The sequence below is a fragment of the Ictidomys tridecemlineatus genome, chromosome 2 (assembly GCF_052094955.1).
Source record: "Ictidomys tridecemlineatus isolate mIctTri1 chromosome 2, mIctTri1.hap1, whole genome shotgun sequence".
Taxonomy (NCBI): Eukaryota; Metazoa; Chordata; class Mammalia; order Rodentia; family Sciuridae; genus Ictidomys; species Ictidomys tridecemlineatus.
Genome location: NC_135478.1, coordinates 108,853,692 through 108,873,731, shown reverse-complemented (window position 1 = coordinate 108,873,731; position 20,040 = coordinate 108,853,692). Strand labels below are relative to the sequence as shown.

Here is a 20,040-nt window from a genome sequence, read left to right as displayed (position 1 = left end):
AGCTAAGTTGCAAAAGAATCTGTTAGGTCGGTGGCGGCGACTTGGTGGGGACTTAATGGCAACTTAGAACACAGCAGCCCGCACCGGAAAAGAACATCTATCAGATGCCGGTGGAAATGCCTGTCAATCAGCCAGATCTCCTGACTAATGCCTGTCAATCAGCAGGACCCCCCTGGCCAATCCTGGAGTTCAGCCAACTCCCCTGACCAACTTCAAGGGGGCAAGGAACCCTAGAATCACCTTTTCCTGTCCCAAGCCCTTCCCTTCTTGCTGTAAGCCCCATAAAAGTCCAGTCCAGTCGAGCTTCCACGAGGTTTCTCCTCAGACCCTTCCCCTGTCCCCTCTGTGGGTCTGATCGAGTTCCGCCCAGGAGTGATATCTCAATAAAGCCTCCCCCGCCTGATCTGACAGAATCTTTTAGCCTTTTAAAATTCTTCAGATGAGTAAGCCAATATTTTGAGAGTAACCTCATGGAGACCCTTGAGTAGAACCACCTGGTTAAATCTAAAACTATGAAATAATGACTTATTGTTGTTTTGAGTCACTATGTTTTAGAATATTTTTTAAAAGTAATAATAGATAACTACAATTTCCTACTGAATCAAATGGCTCATGTTGCAATGAATGAGCAAAAGTACTTTCTAGTGTTGAATGTTGCTAAAGAGCGAACTGTAAATCATTTCTGTCTAGTCAGGATCCCCATCATCTAAGTGAGACACTCAACATTCAAAATACTGAGCAGTGGGGCTGGAGATGTGGCTCAAGCGGTAGCGCGCTCGCCTGGCATGCGTGCGGCCCAGGTTCGATCCTCAGCACCACATACAGACAAAGATGTTGTGTCTGCCAAATACAAAAGAATAAATATTAAAATTCTCTCTCTCTCTCCCTCTTTCTCACTCTTTCTTAAATAAAATAAAATTCAAGGTGATTTATTTAAAAAAAAATACTGAGCAGTGCTATCACACATGGTACCTTGGTATCTGAGAGTGTACTTAATATGATGATCATTCAAAAAGGTGTGTTCATCAGCTTTCATCACTGTAACCAAAATACCTGAAAAGAAGAATTTAGAGGAGGAAAAGTTTATTTTGGGTCTACAATTTCAGAGGTTCAGTCCCTGGTTGGCAGACTTCATTGCTCTGGGCCCAGGTTGAGACAGAACACCATGGCAGAAGGGGGTGGTGGAGGAAAGCTACTCAGCTCATGATAGCCAGGAAACAAAGAGAAAAAGCAGGGGCTCCAGGGACAAAATATAAAACCCAAAGGCATTCCTCCAGTGATCTACTTCCTCTATCCACACCCTATCTACTTAGAGTTAACACCCAGTACCATAGTTCTGACAAATTATCAAAAGGATGAATCCTTTGATTAGTTTACAGTTTTCATAATACAACCATGAGCTTTTGATGAATACCTCATATCCAAACCATAACAGATGGAATATAGGATCTGAACAGCCAAGATTACTTGAAAAAACTTCTATATACTTTTTCTCTTAAGTCTTGTTTTCATCAGTGAAGCAGGTGAGCTCTTGGAATTAAATGAGTTAATCTTGAATGTGTCTCTCCAAAATTTATGTTGGAACTTAAAACCCAATGTGATAGTATTAAGAGGCTGGGCATTTTAGACATTTTTAGGCCATGAAGGCTCTGTTCTCAAGGATAGAACAATGCTCTTTGCCCAAAGTTTTAGCCCTTTTTTCCATTTCTTTTTGGCATGTGAGAACATAGTAACAAGGCATTATCTTGGAAGCAGAGATAAGCCTTTACCGGACACCAGATCTACTACTGTCACAATTTTAGACTTCTTAGCCACCAGAACCATGTCAAAGAAATTTCTGTTCTTTGTAAATTACCCAGTCTTAGGTATTTTGTTATAGCAACAAAAATGGACTAAGAGTGAGCTATAATTTCGGGTTCTCTTCTAATTCCTTAGACCCTGCTGCATGAATTGCATTTCAAAAAGTTGACATAGGAAGGTCCCAGGAAATGAAAATATGTGTGAGGTAACCTCATGTGTATGCATGGAGGGCAGTCTAAGAAGAATCACAATTACACTCCATGGTGTAATATGATCCATTCCTGAGTTTCTTGTATCTTTGTAAGTACTAGGAAGGAGGCATTCATATTACCTTACATTCTAGGTACCCCCAGCATCTGCCACAGGATCTAGCACATATAAAATGCTTAACAAGTCTTTGTTTATCTATTGTATTAGGATACTTTCTCATCCTGAATCATATTTCTACTTCCTTTGGGTTATTACCAACTATATAGAAAACCAGCTACAAAGCATAGGCTCCTTATCCAGTGAGCATATTTGACAGGTAATAGCAAAGATATGAAAATCAGAATTCATTTTTGTCCTAATCTGTTTTGGCTCCTTTAAACACTATGTGGGAATACTTCTCTATCCCTCAGTTAGTTAACAGAGTTGACCTAGGAGTAAGAAAGAAGCAAGTATAGCTTATGAATCTTTACCCAGGAGTAAAGGGATAAAAGTATTAGGCCCATCTCTTCAAGAGAAGGTATAAAACTGAATATCTTTGGGATACAATAAAGCTACAAAGTTGTAAGGGCCTTGAGAAGAAGGCAAATGCAGATGTATGACAGATAGACAAGGATTCCCTTGCATATCTCACGTGAAACCTGGCTGCTATGCTCAGAAATTGTTGTGTTCCCTCTCTAACTGATGTGTTTTAATCATCATTGTGATGTATTAAGAGGGTAGAAACTTAATCTGATTATGGTGTTTAGAGGTGGATTGGGGGCAGGTGATTAGAATTATATAAGTTCAACAGGTGGAGCCCTCATGATTTAATACTGGTGACTTTATAAGAAGAGGCAGAGAGACCAGAGGGTACACATGCATGTTTCCTGTCTCTTCCCATGTGATGTCCTGTGCTTCCTTGGGAATCTGTTACCAAGAAGGCCATCACCAGATGTGGCTTCTCAACCTTGGGCCAGAACAGTAAGGCAAATAAAGAAACCTCTTTTCTGGAGTACCAGTCTGGAGTATTTATTAGCAACAGAAAATGGACTAATACACCAGCTCTTGAACAGTGTTTTAGTCAGCTTTTTTGATGCTGCGATTGAAAGACCTGACTGGCACAATTGTAGAGGAAGGACAGTTTATTTGAAGTCTCATGGTTTCAGAGGTCTTAGTCCACAGAAGGCTGGCTCCATTCCTCAGGGCTCCAGGTGAGGCAGGGCATTAGGATGGAAGGGTGTGGCAGAGGGAAACAGCTCACATGGTGATCTGAAAGCAGAGAGAGAGGGTGACTCCTCTCTCTCGAGATACAAAATGTATACCACATAACTACATCCCCATTTAGCCACTTCCTCCAGCCATACCCCACTGTTTCCAGTTACCACTCAGTTAATCCCATCAGGGATCAATCCACTGAGAAAGTTAAGACTCTCGCAACACAATCATTTCTCCTCTGAACGTTCCTTCTTGCTTTGTCTGACTCGTGAGCTTTTGGGGAACACCTCATATCTAAACCATAATATACAATATTCCCAGAGTCTTGATTTTCCTTTAATACACTTCCAAGGAACCAGGTTTCAGTTTCAAATTTCTTGGGATTAGGAGAAATTCACTGAAGAAAATTTCCAACAAAAGTTCTGTGAGCAATCACTTTTTCTCTGACCTGCTAAGGTTCTGACTCTTACATCAAATTTTACTTATCTAAATATAAGGTAAACTTTTCCTCTTCTTCCTGAATGTAATCCAGCTATGAAGCACTGTTCAATATATAAATGGTCAAGTTATTTTGAGGAGATCTAAAGGAAAAAACGGATAAATAAGAGGTGAAATTATTTTGGGGATAATAAAGCTCACTTAGTTGCCTGAATCAGCAATCTCTTGTGAGGACTCCTGGGTTGATTCCTCAAACTTATGTTCTCTCTGATATAGTGGATATATCTGAATCAAAATTCAGCTAATTCTGTTAAGCCTCTCTTTGCTCATCCAATTTATCTTTTTAAGTTTCAGGGTTCAAGATACAAGATTGTCAATTAGATATAAAATTGGACAGATGATGAAAATTTGCCTCTAACAACTTCACATCAGAAAAAGAATCTGGGCTATCTCACTAGGACTGGGGATGTAGCTCAGTAGTGAAGTGCTATATCCCCAGCACTTTTTATTTTGATACAGGGTCTTGCAAGTTGCTGGTATTACAGGTGTGCACCACCCTGCCTGGCTAATACAATGAGTTATCTGAATTCAATGAGTTGGATCTGAGGAGAAGTGACTAAGTCATAAGTATGCTGCTCTTATGAATGGGATTAGTGCTTTTTATAAAAGAAATTGAGGGAAGCACCCTAGGCCCTTCCACCCCTTCTGCTCTTCCACTATGAGGACAGTGTTTATCTTCTCCAGAAGATGCAGCAACAAGATACTGTCTTTGAAGCAGAGAGAATGCCCTTACAAGACACCAAATCTACCAATGCCTTGATCTTAGACTTCTCAGCCTTCAAAATTTTGAGAAATAAATTTCCATTGTTTATAAATGGCCCAGTCTTCAGCATTTCATTATAACAGTAAGAATGAGCAAAGACACACAGCATCTGTTTTTCTTTCTCTACTTGCATCAGGAAGCTAATAATCAATGGCCTGTGTTGGGTCATCCATGATGTCTGAGTGCTCTGACACATGCTTTGCATAAATTAGCCCCAAAGGATATCATGGTAATCATAGGACGCAGATATTACCAGCTCTTTCAGTAAATGATCCCAAAGCTGGAGTAATTCAGTGCCTTTCCTTTGCTCTTCATCCTTTGCTCTTCATACCCATTTGGTACTTGGATGTAGGTTTCCCATTCTGGGAAATATTTTCTTTAACTTGGGTCTATGGCAAGTGATGCTGAGGCAGGGTATATCTGAGGAAAAGCAAGAAGAAAGCATCTTTTCTTAGCCCTTCTTAAGATATACCATTGGGAGGGGAGGGGAGGGGAGAGGGGATAGTAGAGGATAGGAAGGGCAGCAGAATACAATAGACACTAGTATGGCAGTATGTAAAAAAGTGGATGTGTAACCAATGTGAATCTGCAATATGTATACGGGGTAAAAATGGGAGTTCATAATCTGCTTGAATCAAATGTATGAAATATGATATGTCAAGAGCTTTGTAATGTTTTGAACAACTAATAATAATTTAAAAAAAGATACACCATTGGTTATGTTTTCTCTAGAAATGGCTAAGTATGCTCCACAAGATGCTGGGCCCATTTCTTTCTTATGGGATTTAGAATAGGAGGCTGGAAGGGGTAACAGAAAAAAGGAAGAGTAACTGCTATGGGAAGAGAATGAAGAAGGGCCAGCTGCTGTGTAACAAGATTGTCAGTAATGACAGCAGCATGCACCTGAGGGTCAAGCAAGGCTTCTGAAGAATAAACAGTATTGGGCTTGCTCATACTCGGGGCAATATGCAAAGGGAGCCCTAGCCCTTTTTCTTGGTGTGTGGCCGCTTCCTCAAGTGCTTACCTGGGAGGCTATGTCACAAAGAAGGTATGCCAGTCCAGGGGCAGAATGCAGTGGTGTGGTGGGGACAGTGGCTGGGAGGCAGACAGTCCTCTTGCTCCCTGGGCAGTCAGCCAAACAAATGCCCAATGACTATAGTGTCCAACCCTACAGTCCTTTACTTTTGGATTGTCCTGTGGAGTGGCCCAACCTACTCCCAACTGCCATGTCTTCCATTCACCTGCTTCCACCTCACTGCTCCTCAGGACCTAGCATGGGCTTGTTTACACTACTGAGACCCCAGATCCAAAGTATCTCACTAGTTCCAAGGAGGTTTATTATGTGGTGGAAAGTCATTCTGTCATTGATAGGAACATCTAAAGATTATATATATATATATATATATATATATATATATATATATATATATATTATGATACTGGGGATTGAACCCAGGGCCTTGTGCATACAAGGCAAGCAGTCTACCAATTGAGCCAAATCTCCAGCCCTGCTATCATAATTTTTTTAAAAAATATTTTATTGTAAAGATACAAAAAATGCTCATCATCTCTGGCAATCAGAGAAATGCAAATTAAAACTACTCTAAGATACCATCTCACTCCAGTAAGAGTGGCAGCCATTATGAAGACAAACAACAACAAGTGCTGGAGAGGATGTGGGGGAAAAAGGTACACTCATACATTGCTGGTGGGACTGCAAATTGGAAAGCAGTATGGAGATTCCTTGGAAAACTGGGAATGGAACCACCATTTGACCCAGCTATTCCTCTTCTTGGACTATACCCAAAGGACTTAAAAACAGTATATTACAGGGACACAGCCACATCAATGTTTATAGCAGCACAATTCACAATAGCTAAACTGTGGAGCCAACCTAGATGTCCTTCAGTGGATGAATGGATAAAAAAATGTGGCTTTTATACACAATGGAATATTACTCAGCAATAAAAAAATATCATGGCATTTGCAGGGAAATGGATGACATTAGAGCAGATTATTCTAAGTGAAGTTAGCCAATCCCAAAATAACAAATGCCGAATGTCTTCTCTGATATAATAGGGGTGGCTCAAAATGGGGTTGGGAGGGAGAGCAAGGGAGGAAGATTACCTCTAGATAGGGAATAGGGGTGGGAGGGAAAGGGAGGGAGAAGGGGAATAGCATGAATTGTGAAAGGAGACTCTTATAATTATACAAAATACATATATGAAGATTTGAAAAAAAAAATTTGATTCTTTGGTTAAATTGAAGTCTGCCAAATTTTGCAGAAACAAAGGAACCACTTCCCTTTGGTAAGTAATGTGTGGGATATATTGAAATCACTTGAGTTTTATCATTCTCAAAGGTGTTAACATCTATTTATGACCTTTTTTAAATCAATTACTGCATCAGTAACTGTAAAATGGTGATTTCCTAATACTATTTTTCTGTAGCTGATATTCTTCGATGAATAAGAGCTTTCCCTACTGCTCTGTTTTGGAGTAACAATAAAGACTCATGGATTCTTTTTAAATTTTGTTGTCAATGAATCTTTTAAATTATTTACATGTGGTAATGAGCATTGAACCCAGGGCCTCACACGACAGGCAAAAGCTCTACCACTAAGCCACAACTCCAGCCTCTTGAATGTCATAAATTTTTAATATGGATACACATATTAAATATAAGTATTTTATTAAAGTGAATTTACATTTTTAACTGGCCACTAATTAAATTCAAGGGGCAACTCCAGTTCATATGAAGGATAGACATTCCCTTTCAGTATTGAGGGCCTAACTTGTGTACATTTAATCCCTGTATACAGCAAAAGGTCAGACTGAGGCTTATGTATCCTCTAGAGAACAGTGAAAAGTTACAGTACAAGATCTCCTGAGTTAGCAGTGACAGCTCATGTAAATAACAATTTATTTCAGTGGTACTCACTACTGTACATTGTTTTAGGCCCTCAAGATGCAACTTGTGTGTACTGGCACACTCACTAAAATAGCCACAGAAATAAGTAGGAAAAATATGCCCCAGAGAGAACCAAATGAAAGGAATGATAAATGGTGCCATGAGACCTTGGGGTTTAACATTTAGCCAGGTGTGGTAAGCATCTTGGATGCTTAGTGCCTTCTCATTTCATCAGTAGCTGTTCTTGAGGTCTCCACAGGGAAAGCAGGTTCAAATATCACACAGTATACCAAATGGTTTGCATTGAGGTTCTTTATTTCTGGCCATTTCTTTACAGCTATCCATGCAGGGATAACTCCCACATATATCTCTCAAGCCTGAATCAAACTCTTCTAGAAATTCAGATCCATACTTCTAACTTTATAAGATGCATCTCACCAAAGATACAAAAAACTCTAAGTAAACATCTGCCCCCACTCCCATCACCTTTTTCCCACTTAACTGAAAACAAAACTGGCTTTTTTTCTAAATGTGCCTACTTTCTGAGCTTTTGTGTCCAAGTGCCCCAAATAAAGCTGTGGATATATGCATTCACCTAAGTAGGCATGTAACAGGGACACAGAATGGGTTCTGGGTCATAGAAGGTCCTGTCACCACAGTGAGGACAGGGGTTGGCACTGAACCAGACCATGCCTGGCCTCCCCAAATCGCGCAGCATTTGCTTCAGCTTGGCATGCAGGTAGGCAAGTCTCCCCAGGTGGAGGGTACCCTCAACATCTTCATAACTCTCCAGTGGGGCAGGATACATTACATGACTTAACTTGCTCAGCCCAATGGTGTGGAGCAGGAGGTTCTCTAACACAGCCATGGAGATGGGATTCCCACAGAAGCTGAAGGTTGTGAGCTGGGAGCAGTGGCTCAAGGCAGGCAGGATAGCAGTGAACTGGGAGTCCATGATCCCACATTCATCTAAGTCCAGATCCTGGAGAGTGGTGGAGGTTCTCTCTAATAGAACCTGGAGGGGCTCAAAACTTACACAGGTCAGATTGACCCCACTCAAACCCAGATCCTTCAGCTGACTGATGTTGGGGCATTGGGACAGATGTGTCAAATCTGACTCTGAAAGCAGGCAGTTAGTGATTGACAATGTCTCCAAGGGACTCTTCAGGGACCTAGGGAAAGATAGAATAATTAGTGCTAGGGAATAGTGATAGTGGATATCAGACAATGAGGATGACCCAGAAACATGTTATTTCCCACACATTCCCTTATTGGAGATCCAAACAATCCTTTACAGACAGAATATTTGAGACAAGTTTGGAGAAAGAGGTTCATGCTGATAAAGCTGTTGAACGCAATCTATAATCTGAAATCTAGGGTTTGATGGGCTTTCCCTTCTTTAATTCCCCCCTCACTTAGCTATTTTTAGTCATCTTAGACATCATTTCCCAAAGCTACCCTCTCCAGACATAAATCCATTAAATAGTGTTCTAGCAGCAATATGCCATTGTTAATTGCATCTAATTAACTTTATAACTGAAATTGCTTTCTTTCCAAAACTGATGTTGAAATATAACTCCCATTATAAGATATTAAGAGGTGGGACCTTTAAAATCATGTGACTGATAGGTAATGGGTTATCTGAACAGTAAGTCTGCTATAAAAGCTGGTTTGGTGAGGTCTCATGAGTACTCCTTGTCTCTCACCATAATGCTTACACTATTCAGGAGCTCTGCCAGCAAGAAGGCCATCACTGGATATGGCTCTTCAAACTTGGACTAAACTGTTGAGCTAAAATAAACCTCTTTTTTATAATATACTCAGTCTGTGGTGTTGTATTATTTTTAAAAATATTTTTCAGTTGTAGTTGGTCACAATACCTTTATTTTTATTCATTTGTACGTGGTATTGAGGATTGAACCAAGGGCCTCGCACATGCTAGGTGAGCATTCTATTGCTGAGCCACAACCCCAGCACAGACTGTGCTACTGTATTATTATTAGCAATAGAACATAGATAACCGGGCTGGGGATGTGGCTCAAGCGGTAGCGCGCTCGCATGCGTGCGGCCAGGGTTCGATCCTCAGCACCACATACAAACAAAGATGTGTGTCCGCCAAAAACTAAAAAAAATAAATAAATATTAAAAAATTCAAAAAAAAAAAAGAACATAGATAACCTCTAACCTTTATTGGGGTAGTTGTGATACCATACTTGCAAATAAGACAATATGGTGTCTTCTAGTGACCTGTTCACGCTTACATTATTTGTGGCATATACACAGCAGATGTCCATTGCTGTTACCAAAATGAAGAAGGGCTTGCTCTGGTCTACAGAGCAATCTTACTATCCCTCACCTGAGCACTTGGTTCAGACGGCCTTTGAGGAAGGAGACAGAATCCAAATACAGCTCCTGGAGGTGATGAAGACTGAGGAACTGAGAGGTGAACTGACTAACACAATGCTCCTCCTCCTCCAAGGAAGTGTAGGAAGACATGTGGATGTGGGAAAGAAGGAGCCTGCGCAGATTACCCATCTGGCCTAGATGAGGAGCAAACTTCCCTAAGGTGGACAATTTCCAGGTACAATTCACTTCCAAATCCTGGACAGAGTCCAGCTGCACCATTTTCAGAATCATCTTAATATTCTGCATGGGCACTGAAAAAATCTTCAATTTCTTACAGCACAGGTGTAGTAAACCTTTCTTTTGCTTGACCTTCTCAATGAGGGAAGCAAGCAATTTATCACGGCTGCCTTCCTTGAGGCACAGGTCTATAAGCACTTCTACAGGAGCCAAGGGCTGCTTCCCCCTCATTCTGCAACCGTCCACTCTTCGCTTCTTCTTCATGGGCTGGGTGGCCTCTGGCTCCATCAGTGAGTATACACTAGCTCTGCTTCCAGACCATATGGTCCAGAAGTCCCGATGAGCATTCTTGCGTAAATCCAGCACTTGCAGTTTCCATCTCCTGTAGGAAAATAGGTAATCAACTCAGAATAAAGAGCAGAAATCGTATAACCTTGGAAAGAAACAAAGTTGCTCTTTTTCCACTGAGAATCTGCTTCTCCTTTGGATTTTTCTGGAATCCCTTCTCCTAAGATCCTTCTTGAGCCCTGCTTATTGTACATTGGAGGGAGTACCCAATGCATCTTAATTAATCAGCCTTCTACATCCAGAAGCCCATTCCCAAAGTGACACCAAAAAACAGACTCCAGGCCTCCCTGAACTTCCTCACTAGCACCACCAAAAGCCCCTGGCCTACCATCTTAGCTCTCCAGGCTCCCTGAATACAGCTGTGTCTTGCTGACTCTCAGGGTCCTTTCAGGCTACAGGACTACCCTCACCTGGGGCGAACTTCCTGAGCAAGCAGCACATCAAGCCCATTGAGTGCAGCTTGGAAGTTCTCCTGGTGAGGCTGCCACTCCTTCATCAGGGATCCTAGAGGGAGGCAGGCAAAGGGCCAGGACTGCACCATCGCCTTCAGGGTCTTACTGCGTCGCTCAGCATAGGCCACCGTGAACAGAGGTGGGAAGAGCTCTGTGGGGAGCTCCTCCAGAGCAGCAACTGCCAAGGCCTCATTCCTCAACAGACTCTGCCCAGCCAGTTCCAGGAGCCTTGGTGGAGCCCACATGCTCATCCTGATGAATCTCTGTTCTAAAAGGAATCCTGAGGAAATATGTAGAGAAAGTATTCTCAGGTTAAGCATGAGCAATTCCATATTCTCTCCACCCTTCAGAGGGACCAACTCAGGGCTAAAGTCACTGTCTGGTAATAGCCAGGAAATTCTCAGTTTATCCATTCTGCACTTGGTGGCCATAGAGTCACATTTGTGTCTCTGCTAGCACCAGAGCAAGCATTTGGTCAAATGCTGAGGAGGTGGCATGATGACCACTGACCCCATCTCATATCCACCCATTCACAGCTTCATTTAATTCTAGCCCACCTGGGAAGTAAGTATTATGGAGCCTGAAAACTGACTCTGCCCTCTTAGGGGATAAAATTTGAAAATTATAAATTGAGATTTCCTTATTGAAATGCTTGGGACCAGAAGTGTTTGGGATTTTTGATTATTTCAGACATTGGAATATCTGCACATAAGATATTTGGGGAAGGGACGCATATTTAACACAAAATTCATTATGTTTTATATGCCCCTTTTAGCCTGAAGGTAAATTTATGTAACATTTGTAATAATTTTGTGCATGGAACAAAGTTATACAATGTAGTTTTTTTCCACACATGGTATCACACTGGCACTCAAAAGTTTTGGATGTTGGAGCATTCTGAATTTCAGATTTTTGGATTAGCAATGCTCACCTGTATTTTCCAAAGACAATGGGAATGAGAATACCACATAGCCCAAAATAAACTCCTTCTCTGCTCCAACAATAAGCCAGGTGGGACATATCAGGAAAACATGCACAATGGGTGCCATTGTATTTTCCTTTATAAAACCTTTAATTAAGAAACTATAAAAGCACTTTATTCCCAGACTCTGGAGGCTAAGGCAGGATGGTGGCAAATTTGAGGCCAGTCTCAGCAGCTTAGCAAAATCCTGTCTCAAAAACTAAAAAGGAATGGGGATATAGCTCAGAGGTAGAGTGGATTCAATCCCCAGTACCAAAAACCATTTACATTTATTTTGAAATATTCACTAACTATAGAATGCCTAAATCAAGCTAACTCACAGGCATTATATCATACTCTTACTAATTATGGTAAAAACCTTTAATATCTACTCCCCTAGCAATTTTCCAGTATATATTTTCCCTAACTGTAGTTAGTATATTGTACCCTAGGTCTCTTGAATAAACTTTCAATCCCAAAATGAAAAGGGAGAAAGAACAGGAAAAAAAAAAAAAAAAGGAAAAACCCTTCACTCTTAAAAACATCCTTTGAATAGCCTTACCCATAGGGGTACTGTGGATTAAATCCAGGGCCCTCTATCTCTGGGTTACTTCCTCTATCCCTTATTGAGAAAAAGTCTCAGTTGTTGAGGCTGATCTCAAACTTTCCATCCTCCAGACAACTGGGATTATAGGCATATGTTTCTGCACCTCACCTATGAAATATTTCTAAGCTTTTAAAAAATTATGAAGAAAAAAAACCTAAATAAAGCACAAAACTTATAAATGACAAAACTAGAACTGGTCACACTCTATTTAAATGTTACCAAGTAAAATTCTGACCAGTCATGTCTTTCAATTCCAAAACAAAACAAAAAGTCTGTTTAATTAAACTTTAAGCATATGTAAAATGGTATAACCAAAGCAGAAAACAAAATGTTCCAAGTTAAGGCAAAATGCATTAAGAGGAAAGAGCAAAGCCTAATCCTGATCTTTTCATAAGGAAAGGAAAACTATCTATGCAGTTAGCCTGCCAGACTATGAAGTCCCTGGATGACATTCCTGACCCATCAGGCCCAGGTGCAGTGCAGGAAGCCTTGTATCCCAAGTCAGGGAGGACCAAAGAATTAACTCAGACCTCAGAAGCTATCATAGGCCATTCTGGATACACCTTCTCCTTTTCAGGTCTAAGCTTACAAGTATAAGCATGAAATCTGATTATAATATTGGTTCTCCATTCTGTGTATCCTAATAAGGTGTTTCACCTTCTGTGGAATCAACTCACTGAATCACATGTCCATTCACAAAAGGGAAAGGAAAAGCAAAACCAATTGAAACTATAATCATTGGGAGAATTTGTGGCCACATAAAAATTTCAAGTTAAAAAGCTTTATGAAAAACGATGTCAGCTCAAGAGGAGGAAAAAAAAGCCTCAAATTAAGAATTCCCAAGTATCACATTGTAATTTATAATTTATAACCCCTAACAATGCAAATCAAGTTTGTACAAAACTCAGGTTTGTACAAAGGTACAACAGAGTTGTGGTTAGTTTTCCAGACTTTGAAGGTCAAGGATACCCCAAAGGAAGTTAAGTCAAAATTACAAATAGGAGTAAGGGTAGGGGCCTGGGAAGAATGGAGATGGGAAGGAGTTGATTACCCATGAAAAGTCAAAGTGTTTGTTTGGGAAAACTTCGAGACTTCTGCCTGGATGAAATTGAGAGATTAAAAGAAGGATAAACTTGGTGCACTGGCTACATCCCAACTATTTGGGAGGCTAAGGCAGGAGGATCCACTGAATCCAGGGTTCAACATAAGCCTGGACAACACAGCAAGACCCTGTCTCAAAAAACTATTCAAGATAATCATCGAGGCAGAAGGTAGAACCAATCTTCCTTACTCCTTAGAGGTAAAAAGGTGTTTCTTCCTAGAGGAGTTTCAGGACTCAGAAAACTGTCTTTAGAAAACTGAATCTAGGAATGTGGTCTGGGGAAGGAATAGAGGGTAATATACTTAAAGACTAAACCTGGGACTTCAACTTTTTTCTTTAAGTCTGAAAGCCACTGAGAAGTGACAACTGTATGTTCTTTGGATCTTGGAGTCAGGGAGAGAAATACACATGGTCCAAATGCACATATCCTTGGCTTTCCAGAAACTACCAGACTTTCTCTATAGGGCCAGATGTTCTCTTCACTGCTCAAGAGAAAACCATCAAAATCCATGGTTTTCTAACTAGGGCTGCTTGTTATAAGCATTTAGGAGCCAGATGCTGTGATATATAGTTTTAATCTCAGCAACTCAGGAGGCCAAGGCAGGAGGATAACAAATTCAAGGCTGGCTTGGGCAATATAGCAAGATCATTTCAAAATAAAAAATGATTAGGGAATGCAGCTCTATGATAAAGCACTATTGGGTTTAATCCCCAATACTGAGGGGGAAAAACCCAAAACAAAGGTCTCAAAACAACAAACCAGGCAATTTCAACACTGATACAGGTTATACAATAAGACATTTGCCTCAGAAAACAAATAATTCAAACTTTTCCATTGGCCCTTCTGGTGGCCTCCAGTTCTTAATAGCATCTGGTTTCACTTCTGACTGAATACTATCTACATCTAAACAGAAATTATCCCTTTCTTTTTTGTCAATAGGGACCTGCTTGCTGACAAGGTCATCCTGGGTCCATTCAGTTAATTTCAAGGGATGTGCTTCCTTTTAGAGGCATAGTGTGGTGTGGTAATGTTTGTGTGTGGTGTGTCTGAATGACTCATGGAACTGGAACAGGAATAGGGATACAGACTGCAGAGGAGTTGGTACAGGTCAGTGAACGATGGGGAAGGAGAAACTACAGGAGAGCAGGAGGCCAGGTCTGGCTTTCACAGAGCAGGGTTCCTTAAAGGTTGGAAGCTTGTGTCTTAAGATAAATCAGCAACAACATAGGCCTGGGTGAAGTGTATTAAGGTCTGGCTTTGTTGGGCCTAGCTTGGATGAAGTAGCAGCGTTAATGGTTATTCTTTGCCTACCCTTATCCCAAGGACCCAAGTCAGGACACTAGAACTAGAGAGTCTGGGGAGAGAGAGAGAGAGATCCTGGATGCAAAGATGAGAAGATATGCAGAAAGGGCAGGGGGTCCCCAGGCTTGACATTCAGCCCAGAGTAGTATGCTCTTTGGGATGTTTGTACTTCATCCTCCTGACTCATCATAGCTCAATGGACTGTGAAGAATGGACATCTCTGTAAAGCTTAAGAGAGGATTCTAGTATGGGTCATCCAAATTTACCAAATTTCAGCCCCATGGCGATGGGAGTAAAACCAGAGTACCCTAGGCTGTGTAGCATTTTCTCCCAAACAAGGAGAGCAAATGGGCTGGGGATGTAGCTCAGTTGGTAGAGTGCTTGCCTCACATGCACAAGGCCCTGGGTTCAATCCCCAGCACACCCCACCCCTCAAAAAAGCAGGAAGCAATGGTACTTGGGATACCAGGGCAATGGCCTCACATTTAATTGGAAACAATTCTCCACATTCCACAGTGAGGGCTGGAATGAAGCCCCGGGGCAGGTTGGCCCTGTGCACATGACATGTTCCCTGCAAAGTCTCTGGCACAATGGATCCCCTTTCCTTGACTTACTCAAGGAAACTTACTGATCTTTCTAGAGTAGAGAAAGGGACAAGGAGTGAAAGAAGGGAGGGGAAGAGGAAGTAATGAAAACTGAATTACAACAAATTATGTTCCACACTTTTATAATTAGGTCAAAATAAACTATCATGTATAATTAAAAATAACTAATAAAATAATAAAAATTAAAAGGTTTATTGAGTCCTTAGAAGATGACATTAAGTGTTATTCTGAGAGAGGGAGAAACTCCCAGAGCAAGGCCATAAAAATGACCACACAAACTGAAACTGTGCAGTCATCTTCACTTTGCTCAGGCAAAATTATGATTTTTCTATAGTCATTATAATTTTTTCAAAACATTAAAAATTGCTACTATTAGTTATAAATGTATAGAAAAACAAAACATATAAACTTCAAATTTATTAAGTACAATGATTTGAAATATTGAGAATAAATAAATAAATATTGAGAATTAAAATTTTGTTTCTTTGTAAAGACCTTATCAAGATTAGTATAAATAATGCTTATTTTCTTGGTGCAGAAATTTTGATACAGAGAAATCATCTTTTTTATGCCCTATTAAGTTTGGACCAGCTTCTAGCATATTACCCTTCATACTGCTAATGTCATGACCAATACCTTTTCCCTAATAAAATTTGAAGCTAAATTATGACTGTTCCATAATCATTACAATAATTATGTTTTCAACATGAGATTCCCCACAGTCATTTTCTTCAGGACACATACTTCCTGTCAATTTTCCTCATTCTGCTTCTATGGGAAGTTGGGGAGTATTAGCCTGGATTTGAGTGGCTATGGTTCTGAACATGATGGAGTAAAAATAATTCCTTATATTTGGTAGAATTTAATTTTTCTAGTCTCATAAGTACCTCTCTGAAGATATGTAACCTCAGCAGAGGCCTTAGATCAAATTTTCCTTTCCATGTGCAGGAAACAATGCTCCCAAAGGTATGTAATGTACATTCAGAGGGTGACCCAACTGGGCTCCAGGTTTAAGCCTGATGGGCATGTGTCTGAAGAAGGTGAGTTATAAAGGGGACACTCTGCTGTATGTGCACACAGCCATGGACAAAATCATGGATGAGAGTAGCAGCCTCCATTTAGGTGATATCCTTCATCACAATCAGGGGTGCAGCAGATGTGCAAGATGGCTCCTGTCATCTGAGTCAGGGATTAAGAAGGGTGCGAAGAACCCAGCCTAGCAGTCTCAGGATACAGATCCCTGGAGCATCATGACCACTGCCTGAGACCTATTCTCTGCTCGGCTCATTCTCCTCCTTACTACAGGTGAGACCTTAAGAAGGGAACTTTCTGGCAGCCCAGGGCTGACTGGTCTCAATCTGCCCCAAGTTCCTCTGGGGTGATGATTGGAACTTACCCTTTCCACATGCTCCTCTTCTCTCAGGGTTGTAGGTTTGTTGTGCCTAACATAAGCAACTTTCAGAGTCTGAAACTTTGGACAAAATGTCAAAGTCTCCCACTCTAGAGGCAATGACATTAGGGGTTTTAATCATGTAACCTGGTACCTACAATTGGCACACTGCTGCTCACTCTCCAGATGTCACCCTTGAGCTTTGGGTCCTAGCTCAATTTTCCAGATATAAGTGAGACCACAGGACTCCCTGGCCTCCCCAGGTGGCACTGGAGGACAAGGATTTGCAGTCCTGTTTCTTACTTTCTAGGAGTGATCCACACCCACAAGAACTGAAATCAAACATCCCTGAGCTCATGTACCCTTTCTATTTAGACACCCTGCACAGACATAGTCTTTGGTGTTTGATTATTCTGAGCAGAAATTCTGAGCATAACCATATTTATGAGAATAGGATCCCCAACAAGCTAGGACTGCTTCTTATAGAAAGCAGAACAAATAAAATGCTCTGTGGAGGAAAATTATTTGAAACAAACAAACAAACAAACAAACAAACAAAAAGGTTGCTCTTGATTCTGCTGGGAGGGGCATCAGGATAAAGACTCTCTCTAGCTCCTTGGTGACAAGGTAAAGGTGGTGAAGGGCCACTCCAGGCAACCTACATGGTACAGGGACTAACTTACCTGAATTGTCTTCTGCACACTGACACAACTCTGACTGGCCTCAGGTTCTCCAATACTTCGTTTTCCAGATGTCCAGCTGTATCAGTCACAAGTTTCCAAACAAGTCTGTGAGCAATAACCAAAATGCTCCAAAAGCAATGAGATCATGTTTTAACATAACTAGTTAGGAAGCAACAGCCCCTGCCATTACTACGGAGAAAACAGCAGTGGAGCCTCAATCCTGCTCTTCTATATTTTACTAATATATTTTGAGGTACTGAGGATTGAATTCAGCAACTCCCTACCATTGACCTACATTCCCAATCCTTTTTCCTTTATATCTTGAACCATGTTCTCACTAAATTGCTCAGGGTAGCCTCCAACTTGCCTTTTTCCTCAGCCTCCGGAGTTGCTGGGACTACAGGCCAGCACAACTACACCTGGAGTGGCCCTTCCCTGTACCATGTAGGTTGCCTGGAGTGGCCCTTCACCACCTTTACCTTGTCACCAAGGAGCTAGAGAGAGTCTTTATCCTGATGCCCCTCCCAGCAGAATCAAGAGCAACCTTTTTGTTTGTTTGTTTGTTTGTTTGTTTCAAATAATTTTCCTCCACAGAGCATTTTATTTGTTCTGCTTTCTATAAGAAGCAATCCTGTCTTTTGGGAGGGAGTCTACTTGTCATCCCAAACCTCAGCACCAGTTTTTTTTCAGCTGAACTGGAGGGCAATTTGAGTGGCAGACCCTGTGTTAGTCACAATTGCTCCTTCCCCTCAAGTACATTGACCTGCAGCCGATTTTCGGCCCTCCTCTCACCCTCCTGAGCTGCTAGCTTCTTCCTGGAATTCTGATGCCTCTGGCTGAGCTGCCCCCACCTCCTAGTACCTCCTGGATCCTCCAGAGGGGCCAATCCTTAAGAGCAGCTACCCCAGGCAGCAAATGAGATCAAACCGTAAACCCACACGCCTCCATAAGATGAATTACGTTGTCTAAATCGCTTCCCTATGGCTACTTCTCCGAAGCAGGTACTTTGGCTAATTCAAGTTATATGAAGTTATTATGCTCTTCATCTCAGTTCTAAACTGTGATAACCCACTTTCGGAGGGAAAACAGGGCCCTTGGGAAAGGGGTGGTAGCTGGGGAGGCGGCCAAGGTTGCCCTACGAGGAAGGGGAGGAAACAGAATTTGAACTCACCCTTTCTTCTATGCCGCGGGCCCCGCCACGTGGCCTCTCTCCTCGCGCAGCTGTTGGAAAGAAGCAGACGCTGACTCAGCAAGTTCCCTAGAGCTCGGAGACCGACGGATTGACCAATCCTGGCTTCTCTTTTCTTCTCGGGCGAAATCTCACGAGATCAGGGCGGGGTCAAACAGGGAATCCAGAAAGTTCTCTAGGACTGGAACAAGATAGGGGAGAGGGATGGAAGCTGGGTGAAGTGAGGATGAGTGGCACCCAAGGCTCCGCCTACCTTGGCTGGGATAGGCATGGATTGGAAATACACGAGGCAGGAGTGAAGCGGGTAGAAGTAGGAGGAGGCAAGGGTGGGGACAGTGGGGTGAAGGGGGAAATTGGCGATAGGAGGAAAACAGGAAGTGAGATTGAGGCAGAAGGGTGAAGGCAGTAGGGTGGAGGCATGGATTCGAGGAGGAGGAGAAAGTAGAAGCGGGAGGGTGTATGGGGTCAGATAAGGGACCTTGGGATGGGGAGAGCAAAGTCTAGACCTAGACACAGGGCCTGAGTTTGCAGAGATTGGAGGGGGAGGGGACTCCTTTTATTCCATGGCATTTGGGGTACAGGAGAACCTTCCAGTTCCTTGATTGAGCTGCTTAGCTCCACCCCACATTTTTTTTTTTTCCTGGATCAATACCACGCTCTGGGTGGGTCTCATGACCCTATTTGTCTGGACCCATTTATGTAATGTTAAACTGAAGCAACCCAGACAGATTCAGTTCATTTTTCCTTGCTGTAGAATGCTTTCCTCAGTCGTCCCTTAGATTGTTTTCCCTCTCCGATTTGGTTTTCCAAGGTTGTTGGTTTTATTTTTTTTTTTCTGTACCTGGAATTGAACCCAGGGGTACTCAACTATTCAACCATTGAGCTACATCCCTGCCCCCCCCCCCAAAAAAAATACACATGCACACATATACGTATATACATACATATAAATAATTTAGAGATAAGGGCTCTCTAAGTTGTTGAGGCTGGCTTTGAAGTTTCCATCCTACCTCAGTCTCCTCCTAAGTTGCTGGGATTGCAGGCATGCGGCGTTGCACCTGGCTAGGGCTTCTTTTTGGCTAGGTACCTGTTAGTAAGTTGGAATCTGGGAGCAGGTGAAAGATGTGGAGCGTTGTAGAGGCTCAGGTTGCATCTGTGCATCTTGACCACTATGGGGAAATTGGGACTAGCAGGGACAGTTGGGGGCATGGAATCTCTGGGGTAGATTGCAAATCCTGTGTCAGATTTTGGTACTTGCTTCCTCTCAGATCTTTTTGTGGGGTTTGGGGGTCCGGGAGGCAGTCATACTTCTGGAGGGGTATGGAGGCTCCTTCTTTGGTGAAGAAGTAGAGGAGGGTTACCAGCAAAGTGGAGGCCACATTCAACGTCACTCAAGTTGGGCAGGGATCTCTTTGGGTCTTTTGAATTCAGCTTCTTCCCTC

At 41.9% G+C, this 20,040-nt stretch overlaps 1 protein-coding gene and 1 non-coding gene across 5 annotated transcripts; one reads left to right on the top strand and one right to left on the bottom strand.

The window, feature by feature from the left end:
* Positions 1–7,669: 7,669 nt before the first annotated feature.
* On the bottom strand, positions 7,670–18,846 carry LOC101976798 (melanoma antigen preferentially expressed in tumors). Of its 4 annotated transcripts, none has more exons than XM_040291168.2 (5): positions 18,581–18,845; positions 17,410–17,485; positions 10,717–11,038; positions 9,732–10,340; positions 7,670–8,547 (listed from the first exon to the last, which is right to left on the bottom strand). In XM_040291168.2, exons 3-5 carry the CDS (start codon positions 11,007–11,009, stop codon positions 7,971–7,973), a joined length of 1,479 nt encoding a protein of 492 aa, XP_040147102.1. In that variant the 5' UTR covers positions 11,010–11,038; positions 17,410–17,485; positions 18,581–18,845; the 3' UTR covers positions 7,670–7,970. The 4 variants fall into 4 exon arrangements, with proteins under 4 accessions (XP_040147102.1, XP_077895657.1, XP_005341438.1 ...); XM_078039531.1 differs by having other exon boundaries at positions 17,410–17,514; positions 18,581–18,844; XM_005341381.3 differs by having other exon boundaries at positions 17,410–17,535; positions 18,581–18,697.
* Positions 15,086–15,159, top strand: Trnav-cac (transfer RNA valine (anticodon CAC)). Its single transcript has one exon. It is a non-coding gene; the product is annotated as a tRNA-Val (tRNA).
* Positions 18,847–20,040: the final 1,194 nt, after the last annotated feature.